Here is an 11,277-nt window from a genome sequence, read left to right on the forward strand (position 1 = left end):
TTTTTAGTTTTTTCTTCTCTTAATTGGTAAGTTTTAGTTGTTGAGTTCAAATAGTAATTTTTAATAAAAGAAACTTCTACTTAGAGTTATTTTGTTTTATTTGGATTAAGTTTTTCAACGTTGTTGTTAAGTTTCAAGTTGTTTGTCAATACTTGATTTAGTCATAAAATGTTAAATGAAAAAAATTACACCGAAGATAGGTAATGTTTGGAGGTAACAATACTTAAAAAGTAATTCTCTTGGACACACACACGTGTGTGTAAACACATCAATATGTAGTTGTGTAAATGATTGCATATATAAATATGTAATTCGGCTCCCCAAACCAAAATTTCTAGGTCCGCCCAATTTGGCCTCTTAATAATGTACTTCAAAAGAGTAAATTTTATAGTAAGCTAGAAAATGAATAAAGCAATCTTAATTTCTTTTCTTTTTTCTCTCTTTACCCTCTAATTCCACGTTTAAACTTTGGTACATTTGCAAATTTTTAGCATTTTAATCTTCACAAATAGGAGGAAAACCATGCAGATCATCCCCCCAAGTGTGAGTAAATTGTGGAGCCTACTGGAGATCCCTGTTCTCATTTTGTTTAGCCTTGGACTCCAAAGCATCCTCATCTTTACTGGCAACATGAGGAAGAATTCAGCTAGTAAGAAGCTCAGCACTCTTCTATGGCTGACCTACTTGTCAGCAGAGTGGGCCGTGACAGTGTCGCTTAGTGTGCTTTCCAACAATGCAGGAAACTCTGTGAATCATTCTGTGAATCCAGACCTTGTAATTACAGCATTCTGGGCTCCATTTCTTCTCTTGCACCTTGGAGGCCCAGACACCATTACTGCATACTCCTTGGAAGACAACGAGTTGTGGCGCAGGCATGCACTAACGCTAGTCACCCAAGTGGCTACAACTGTCTATGTTGTACTTAGGAGCTGGACCAGTACTCCATTAAATTTTCTTGCTATTCCAATCTTTGTTGCTGGGATAATCAAGTCTGGAGATAGGATATGGGTTCTGAGGTATGCGAGCAGCGAACACTTCAGAGAGTCCATGACGCATCCAAGTTATCGCATGTCAAAGAAGTCTCCCAGCATTGTGTTAGGTTTGCAATTCAACGCGCCTGTTAACGATCCTCTTGAAAATGCAGACATTTTACAGAACGCCTACAATTTCTTCAAAATTTTCAAGCAGTTGTTGGCAGATGTCATCGTTAACTTCCATGATATTGAGAACAGCTGAATCATCATCAAGAATGTATCATCGGAAGACACTTTCAAAATGATTGAAATCGAGCTTGGATTCATCTATGATGTGTTCCACTCAGGTTTGGCCCAACAAAATTTGGGGCCTAAGGCGAAAATTTTATATGAGGCATTTTTATATGTAAACATTAATTAAATAAAATTATATAATAATAATTAAATTAAGACTAATTTAATGTAAATACAGAAATTGTTGAATAATTCTAATTAAACTAAGGTTAATTTCATATAAAAGATTGAATATCATTGTTGAACCATAAATTTAAACAAAAACAACTAGAAAAAAATATTATTTTTTTAAAAAAGAAACTTACTTTAACTTAAATATATGACTATGCATAATTAAGTAAAGTTGTAATCTAAATTTTAATTTTGTATGTACCTTTTAAGAGAAAAAGATAGATACATATTATTTGGTGTGTGGCTTACTAAGAGATTAGTTTACAAAAACTAAGCTCCCAAACTATTAGAAGAGATTAGTCATCATTGATGATTTATCACATTTGCAGCATATTTTTTTTTTTTTTGAAATATTTTTGGGTTTCAATTGGTTTAAATTTTTATTGGTCTCTTATTTTGGAAGCCTTGCTAGAAATAAAAAAGAAAAATATTAAAGATGCTACAAAATGTTCATAATATAATGTGATAATGACTGTAATTGATGAATTTCAACAACTTATTTTTTTATATTTGAATTACTTTTTTATGTAATTGGTGACATATCAATTAAACCTATAATAAAATTTATGATCTTTTTAGCATTACTCTTAAAAAAAGTACCAATTATTTAAAAAATGTTATATTTTAAAAAACTTTTGGGCCTTTTTTTAGTAGAGAAATTTTATTTTGGTTGTGGGGCCTTAGGCCTAGGCCTTGGGCCGGCCCTGGTTCCACTCAAAAGCAGTCGTGCTTTATTCATTTGTGATGGATGGCTTCTCTGGTTGCTTCACTCTCTGCTGCGTCAGTCTCCGTTGCATCAATTTCTTATCAATTAGTTTTGTATCCATGGCCTTCTTGATCACCGAAAAGCATGATTACTCAAGAGTGTACGTGATTATCACTTATGTATTGCTAACTGGAGCAATCATCCTTGAGCTTTACGCACTTATATTACAACTATGCTCTGACTGGACAATGCTATGGCTGAGTAAGCGTAACCTCTTACATAAGGGCATTTTGTCATTTCTACTTACTAAAAAGAAGAGGTGGTGTAATACCATGCAACAGTACAACATAATAAGCATTAGCCTTCAAGATATTCCTGCCAAGAGAAGTTTTATCAGGAAGGTCTCATCCTTTCTTTGGAAATGTATCCAGAAGGTCTTGTGCATTCATGGATTATGGAGAAGCATCGGCACAGGTACTCGAAAAAAGTTCTTCCAGTACACTTGAAACAAGTGATCCTCGACCAGCTTCAACACAAATTAGAATCAGCTATGCATGATGGGAAGAAATTATGTGCTTACAGGGGTGACTGGGTGTTTCAAAATGCAAAATCTCTTGATAATATCGGTAGAGGAGATAGAGACACAATCAAAGGTGCAATTGAGGTAGAATTTGATGAAAGCATTCTGCTCTGGCATATTGCAACAAATCTGTGTTTCTATTCTAATGATCAGGAGCAAGACTTGGATGATTGTAAAGATTACCGTGACACTAGCCAGCTGTTATCCAACTATATGCTGTATATTCTTGTATTTTGCCCCCTCATGCTGCTCAATGGGGTTGGACATATCAGGTTTTATGACACACGTGCTGAGGCCATTGAATTTTTCTACAATTTCAATGAGGATAATGCTGGCAGAACTTTAGGTTGCAAAGAAGAAATTGCTTGTAAAAAATTACTCAATGTCAAAAATATTCCTCCAACAAGGGAGCAACAAGAAAAAAATAAAGTTATTGCTTCCCAATGCACATAAACTTGCACATTCCTTGCAATGTATTGAAAACAAGTGGGAGTTTATTTGTCATGTGTGGGTTGAAATGCTGGGTTATGCTGCTAGTCATTGTCAGTGGAATCAACATGCTCAACAGCTCACCCAAGGTGGAGAGCTCCTAACTCATGTGTGGCTTCTTATGGCACATCTTGGTATTACTGAACAGTTTAAATTTCAGGCAGGAAAGGGCTAATTAATTGACTGTGAAGTGAAGTTGTGAACTCAAATTTGCCTCAAATAAAGGAAAGTAGAAATAAATTTAAGTTTGAGAGTATTTGTTTGTAGTGTAAAATTATTATTTTGTTCTTTAACATTTACACTGTATTAATTTAGTCTTAACATTTCAACTTTTTGGTATTGTTTGTCAAAATAGTTTGTATTGTTAAGTGGTAGATGAAAAATATTGATATTGTGGGGGTACAAGCCCAACATTATGTATTAGGCCTAGGGCCCTTTTTGAAGATTACAGTGTGTCCGAAGAGAAGAAGATGATTGAGAAGGATTCCGTGTGGGAGAGATACCTGAAAATGGTCGAGGAATATAGTCCGAAGAGAGCATCAATAGTTCGAAAAGTGTATTCTCCTCGGATATAAAGAGTCTCGGCCAAGCAGATGCCTGAGAGGTTCGAGTGATCTTCCTAGCGATTCCAATGATAAGGATAAGCTTCGGGCATGCATGGAGATGATAAGAACGGAGAAATATTTAAAAGAAAAAGCTGCTACTACCGTGTTTAATGCACTGCCGCAACTTTTCTAGCCGCATTTATGTGGAGAAGACCCCTGAACAATGTAATCTCAGTTACCACCACTCACAGAGAGCTAAAGAAGATACCTGACGTGACATATACTCAAGTGAATACTTAGATGAAGAACAAGTAAACAATGAAGATGATGGGGAAGAATGCTATATAAAGGGAAGAGACCTCTGATAAAAGGGGATGGGAAGAGAGAGAAAAAGAAGAGGAGAACGATTTTACTGTAGCTCTAAGAACTGTATTCACATTTCATTCAATAATATACCTCTTCGGACATCAACTTGTTTAGCTTTCAAGTGTGTTTTTACGTTAGTTCATCCCTTAATACCTTAGTTAACCATTGTTTAATTCACAACCAGCCCAGCTCCTTCACCCACTCTCTACAAATTCATTGTTTTGGGTTCATTGGGATTATAATCCAAACCTTTTGGGCTTGAGCTACAAATCTTGACCCTACAATTGGCACCGTCTGTGGGAAGAGCTTGAGCAAGAGTGAAAACAACGGTTGACAATGGCTAAACCAAGTCGACAACCAGCAGAAAGCCAGTTACGAGGCGATAGTCATATCTCCCATGCAAGGCCCAACAAGGACATGCAGCGGGAGATTGATCGGTTGAAGAGGGAGCTGCGCCATGCAAAAAGGAAGCAGGCTTTCTTTGACAGTGACGTTTCTTTCGATGATGGAAGAGACATCAGTTACAAGCGGAGGTCTCTAACCCCTCCCAGTGAGTCTTTCTCCTATGAGGAGGAGTTTCATAACGAGCGACAGTATAATGAACGACAGTATAACGAGTAACAGTATAAAAGCCCGTCGCATAGGGGCATAAGAAACAATGCTATGAGCAGAGCTTTAGACCAAATCTCCAAGTCTCCATTCACGCGTAGGATTGAAGGGGCGAGACTTCCTCGGCGTTTTAACCAGCCTACGTTCACCATTTACAACGAGCGAACTGACCCTGTTGAGCATGTGAGTCATTTTAACCAGAGAATGACTGTTTATTCCAAGGACGAGGCCTTGATGTGCAAGGTCTTTCTGTCTAGTCTCAGACTCATTGCAATGAGGTGGGTTGATGGCCTAAAGGCAGAATTCGTAAACTCTTTCCATGAACTTACTCAAGCATTTGGTTCATGGTTCGTGACCTGTAAGAGGGTGCCTAGATCGTTGGCTTCCCTCATATCCCTGAACATGCAAAAGGGCGAGAGCCTTAAAACATACTCCGACAGATATTAGGAGTTGTTTAATGAGATTGAAGGTGACTTTGATGACGTAGCCATCAGTACATTTACGCTCGGCCTTCCATCTGAGCACGGCTTAAGGAAATCCTTGACTGGCAAGCCTGTCACTAGCGTGCGCCAGCTCATGGATAGGATTGACAAGTATAAAAGAGTCGAGAAGGACCAGCAGCAAGGGAAAAGAAAGGACAAGGTTATCCCTCAAGAGAGGAAGGATTTCAGGTCAGACAGATACAACAATAACAAGCCGCGTAGGGATTACGCTGGGCAGTCAGGACCAGTAATTCCTCAAGCAGTCAATGCTGTATTTAAAGAGCCAGTGCATTAAGTTCTGGAAAAGATCAAGAATGAACCGTACTTTAAGTGGCCGAACAAAATGGTGGGGAACCCCGAGAGGCGTAATCATAATCTCTATTGCTAGTACCATCAAGACCATGGGCATACCACAGAGGATTGCAAGAGCCTGTGGGATCATTTGGACCAATTGGTCCGCGAGGGTAAATTGAGACAACTCTTGCATCACTCCAGTGGTTGAGGAGGTTAGGTGAACTCGGAGCCCCGAAGGGATGATTCTTCAAAACCTCATTTGAGAACTATCAATGTCATCTTCGCCGCACCGGGGAGAATAGGATCCTGGCCATCCAAGGTTATGTCGGTAGCCCAGTTACCCGCAAGGGACTTTAGCCATGGTCCAAAGAGAGCTAAACTGGACACTCAACCGATTTTAGGGTTCTCAGACGAAGACAAGATTGAAACTATCCAACCCCATGATGACGCTTTAGTAATCACCCTCAGAATTGGAGGGTATGATGTGAAGAGGGTAATGGTGGACTAGGTTAGCGTGGTAGAGATAATGTATCCTGATCTCTATAAGGGGCTGAACTTAAAACCTGATGACTTAACACCATACAATTCTCCCCTGGTGAGTTTTGAAGGAAGAGTTGTTACCCCGAAGGGCCAAATACGATTACCTGTGCAGAATGGCTCAGAGGTTGTAGAGGTGGATTTCATCGTTATAGATGTATATTCACCCTATACAGCAATTGTAGCCAGACCTTGGCTTCATACACTAGGAGCTGTTTCCTCTACTCTACATCAGAAAGTTAAGTATCCGTCCGAGGGTCAAGTTAATGAAATCTTGGGAGATCAATCTATGGCGAGACAATGCTTGGTGGCTGCCATCCAGCATAATCCTGAAGTTGAGCCCTTGGCCCAGGCTGGAATAGATTTATAGCAATCAAAACTTCTAGCATTGCATACCAACGATTCAGCCAAGGGTGCGAGGTGTGAAGATTTGATAAAGGTTACTATCGGAGACGATCCGGAGAAGTTCTTTCAAGACAGATCTCAATTACCTCTTCAGGAGAAGGAAGCGCTTGTAGAATTCCTTAAGAGAAACATCGATGTATTTGCTTAGAATACTTATGAAGCCTCGAGGGTGGATCTAAAATTCCTATGTCACCATCTAAAGGTCAACCCATTTATCATCCCTAAGAAGTAGCTCCCTCGGCGCCCATCCAGGGAACATGCTGATGCAGTACGAGAGGAGGTAATAAAGCTCAAGTAGGCTGGGGCTATTAAGGAGGTGTTTTATCCTAAATAGCTAGCCAGCACTGTAGTGGTGAAGAAGAAGAATGAGAAATGGCGAGTATGTGTGGACTTCACTGTCTTGAATAAGGCTTGCCCCAATGATCATTTTCCTATGCCCAAGATAGAGCAGCTGGTGGATGCAACGGTTGGCCATCCTCAGATGAGTTTTCTGGATGCCTTCCAAGGTTATCACCAAATACCGTTAGCCATGGAGGTTCAGGAGAAGACTACCTTTGTCACCCCTATTGAGAACTACCACTACAAAATGATGCCATTTGGTTTGAAAAATGCAGGATCCGCTTATCAAAGAATGATGACGAGGATGTTTGAGCCACAGCTGGGTAAAAATATCGAGATTTACATAGATGATATGGTAGTGAAAAGCAAGATCGTTTCTAAGCATGTAAAAGACCTTGAAAACATCTTTGAAGTTCTAAGAAGGTACAAGCTGCGCCTAAACGCCTCCAAATGCTCATTTGGTGTGGGATCAAGCAAGTTCTTGGGGTACATGGTGGCTCACAGGGGAATTAAGGTTAACTCCGATCAGATAAAAGCCATCAACAATTTACAAGCTCCTCAGAATCCTAAAGAGGTTCAGAAATTAACTAGAATGACTGCTGCCCTGAACCGATTCATCTCTCGATCAGCAGATAGGTGTAGACCTTTCTTCTCGTTGATCAACAAATGGAAGGAATTTGAGTGGACTGAAGAATGTGCTGTGGCCTTTCAGCAGCTTAAAGATTATCTAGCTCGGCCACCCATCATGTCCAGTCCTGAGCCAGATGAAGTCTTGTTTGCCTACATTGCTGTTTATTATGTAAGTAAGTCGCTGCATGAAGCCGAGATCTGTTATTTGCCACTGGAGAAAGCTATCCTGGCAGTGGTGCTTGGTACACGGAAGCTACCTCATTATTTCCAAGCCCATACAGTCGTTGTTCTCACCTAGCTCCCACTCAAGGCTATACTCCGAAGTGCTGACTACATCGAGAGGATTGCTAAATGGGGCACAGTCTTAGGGGCTTTTGATATCAAATACATGCCTCGCACATCGGTAAAGGGCCAGGTCCCCTTGCGGATTTGGTGGCCGAGTTCACGGAGCCCCAGTTAGAAGAAGTAACGCCAACACCAAACATGGATGAAAAATCAGTTGGCGTGATTTCTCAACAAAGCCCTTCACATTGGGAAGTGTACGTGGATGGCGCAGCGAACCAGAAAGGTTCTGGAGTGGGGTTAGTGATGATATCCCCTGAAAAAATCATCATTGAAAAGTCGTTGAGGCTGGGCTTCTCGGCAACAAATAATGAGGCCGAGTATGAAACTCTGGTAGCAGGAATGACCATGGTTCAAAAGATGGGCGGAAAATCAGTGGAGGTGTTCTCGGACTTGAGGTTAGTCATTGGTCAAGTACAAGGTGAGTTTGAGGCGAAAGATGAAAGAATGCAGGGGTACTTAAGCCGAGTTAAATTTCTGCAATTGGAGTTCGAATCTTTCAATTTGCTGCACATTCCCAGAAATGGTAATGCACATGCAGATTCTTTGGTCACGCTCGCTACCTCCTCGACGCAAGATTTGCCGAGAGTTATCCTCGTCGAGGACTTGCATGGGCCCACGGAGGGAAGAAGAGAGGTAGTCCAGGTTCATCAAATCAGAGTCGAATTCAGCTGGATGGATCCTATTATTAAATTCTTGAAGGAGGATATCTTGCCCGAAGAAAGGTTAGAAGTTGACAAAGTTTGGAGGAAGCCAACCAGATTTTGGCTATCTGAGGACCAGAAACTATATAAACACTCATATTCGGGACCATACTTATTATGCATGCATCCTGAAGCGGCTGAGTTGTTACTAGAAGAATTACATGAAGGGATTTGTGGGAGCCATACTGGAGGTAAATCCTTGGCTTACCGAGCAATTACTCAAGGCTATTAGTGGCCGAATATGCAAAAAGAAGCCAATGAATACATCAAAAAATGCAACCAGTGTCAACGGTTTGCGCCAAACATACATCAACCAGGGGGAGTCCTTAATCCATTATCCAGCCCGTGGCCATTTGCTCAATGGGGCTTGGATATTGTGGGTCCATTCCCTAAGGCTGCAGGAAACAAGAAATACCTTCTGGTCGGCACAGATTATTTCACCAAGTGGGTTGAAACTGAACCTCTAGCCAACATCAGAGACGTAGATGCAAAGAAATTTGTCTGAAAAAATATTGTCACTTGGTTTGGGATTCCTCATACCCTTATCTCGGACAATGGCCTTCAGTTTGATAGTAAAGCTTTTAGGATTTATTGTAGCGAATTAGGAATCATAAACAGATACTCCACCCCTGCTTATCCCTAGGGTATTGGGCAAGCAGAAGCTGTTAACAAGGTCATAGTAAATGGATTAAAGAAGAGACTAGACGACGCAAAGGGCAAATAGGTGGAGGAATTGCCACATGTACTTTGGGCATACAGAACTACGCCTTGGAGGTCTACTGGAGAGACCCCATTTTCGATAACTTATGGGGCTGAAGCTGTCATACCTTTAAAGACTGGGTTCCCAACATTGAGAGCTAGTTCGTTCAGTCTGACCGGCAACAATGAGCAGCTAGAGAAGAGTTTGGATCTGATTGAGGAAAGGAGAGAAAATGCAATGGTCCAATTGGCACATTACCAACAAAAGCTCAAGCAGGACTATTATGCCAACGTAAAGCTAAGGCCTCTAGAACCTGGTGATTTGGTGCTCAGGAAGGTTGTGGGCACTGCAAAGAACCCAGCTTAGGGAAAGTTAAGACCCAATTGGGAAGGGTCATATCGTATTACTTCAGGGGCTGGCATTATGGCGTATTTCTTGGAAGATTTGGATAGTCATGTAATACCACGCCCCTGGAATGTAAAAAACCTTAAAAGATACTATTATTAATCAAATCTTTTCTTTAATCAATATGTCAGTTTATTATATAAAGTTTTTGGAATTCTTATAAGTGTTTAAACTTAAATTCAATCATACCTGAAGTCCTCGGATTAGATGATTTGAGTTAGTTAACACTCATTTACAGTTCTCCTAAGTGTTTAAACTTAAATCCAATCATGCCTGAAGTCCTCGGACTAGATGATTTGGGTTAGTTAACACTCGTTTACAGTTCTCCTAAGTGTTTAAACTTAAATCCAATCATGCCTGAAGTCCTCGGATCAGATGATTTTGGTTAGTTAACACTCGTTTACAGTTTTCATAAGTGTTTAAACTTAAATTCAATCATGCCTGAAGTTCTTGGACCAGATGATTTGGGTTAGTTAACACTCATTTACAGTTCTCCTAAGTGTTTAAACTTAAATCTAATCATGCCTGAAGTCCTCGGACTAGATGATTTGGGTTAGTTAACACTCGTTTACAGTTCTCATAAGTGTTTAAACTTAAATCCAATCATGCCTAAAGTCCTCGGATCAGATGATTTGGGTTAGTTAACACTCGTTTACAGTTCTTATAAGTGTTTAAACTTAAATTCAATCATGCCTGAAGTTCTCGGACCAGATGATTTGGGTTAGTCAACGCTCGTTTACAGTCCTTATAAGTGTTTAAACTTAAATCTAATCATGCCTGAAGTCCTCGGACCAGATGATTTGGGTTAGTTAACGCTCATTTGCAGTCCTTATAAGTGTTTAAACTTAAATCCAATCATGCTTGAAGTCCTCGGACCAGATGATTTGGGTTAGTTAACGTTTGTTTACAGTCCTCATAAATGTTTAAACTTAAATCCAATCATGCCTGAAGTCCTCGGACCAGATGATTTGGTTAGTCAACACTCCGTTACAATCCTCCAAATTGTTTAAACTTAAATCCAATCATGCCTGAAGTCCTCGGACCAGATGATTTGGTTAGTTAACACTCCGTTACAATTCTCCTAAGTGTTTAAACTTAAATTCAATCATGCCTGAAGTCATCGGACTAGATGATTTGGGTTGGTTAACACTCTCTAGCACTTCTCCTGGGTGTTTAAAATTAAATCCACTTACGCCTGAAGTCCTCGGACCAAATGATATGGGTTAGTGAACATCTCCATACAGTTATTGCTAATGCTTAAACTTAAAATGAGTCATGCCTGAAATTCTCGGATGTATTTAAATAAACTCTAACTTATGATAGGTCTCTTTAGTCATATATTTAATTCAAAATCAATGCTCAGTAATATTCTCTATAAATATTCGAAAAGACCTGTGAGACTTCCATGTCATTTGTTGCTTTTATTGCTTATTAATAATTCTTATATAAACTACTTCTTTCAATATCGATTTAAGTTATTTGCATCATCAGCATGATATCGTGGTTAAGTCCACCTATATTACCGTATTTACAAGTCATAGTTGTTTGCAATAATAATGAGTCTTATAATATGTGCAACAAAGACACTAAAAACAAAAGAGACGATTTCATTGATCAAAAGAAAGTAGTTTGCAGTCCCTTACAAAAAAAAAAAAAAAAAAAAAAAAAAAAAAAAAAAAAAAAAAAAAAAAAAAAAAAAAAAAAA

General features: G+C 39.6%; 1 protein-coding gene across 1 annotated transcript; it reads left to right on the forward strand.

The window, feature by feature from the left end:
- The first annotated feature begins 4,788 nt into the window (after positions 1-4,788).
- LOC112020032 (uncharacterized) lies at positions 4,789-5,511 on the forward strand. The gene is made up of 2 exons (XM_024052581.2): positions 4,789-5,092; positions 5,204-5,511. Exons 1-2 carry the CDS (start codon positions 4,789-4,791, stop codon positions 5,509-5,511), a joined length of 612 nt encoding a protein of 203 aa, XP_023908349.2.
- The last annotated feature ends 5,766 nt before the right edge of the window (positions 5,512-11,277 follow it).

Source organism: Quercus suber, unplaced genomic scaffold (genome assembly GCF_002906115.3).
Source record: "Quercus suber isolate HL8 unplaced genomic scaffold, Cork oak 2.0 scaffold_265, whole genome shotgun sequence".
In the NCBI taxonomy this organism is placed as follows: domain Eukaryota; kingdom Viridiplantae; phylum Streptophyta; class Magnoliopsida; order Fagales; family Fagaceae; genus Quercus; species Quercus suber.

Coding starts and splice junctions, on each gene's coding strand:
- LOC112020032 (XM_024052581.2), top strand. CDS start 4,789: ATGAGCAGAGCTTTAGACCAAATCTCCAAGTCTCCATTCACGCGTAGG. Junction 5,093..5,203: donor TGGTTCATGGTTCGTGACCT/GTAAGAGGGTGC, acceptor ATGAGATTGAAG/GTGACTTTGATGACGTAGCC.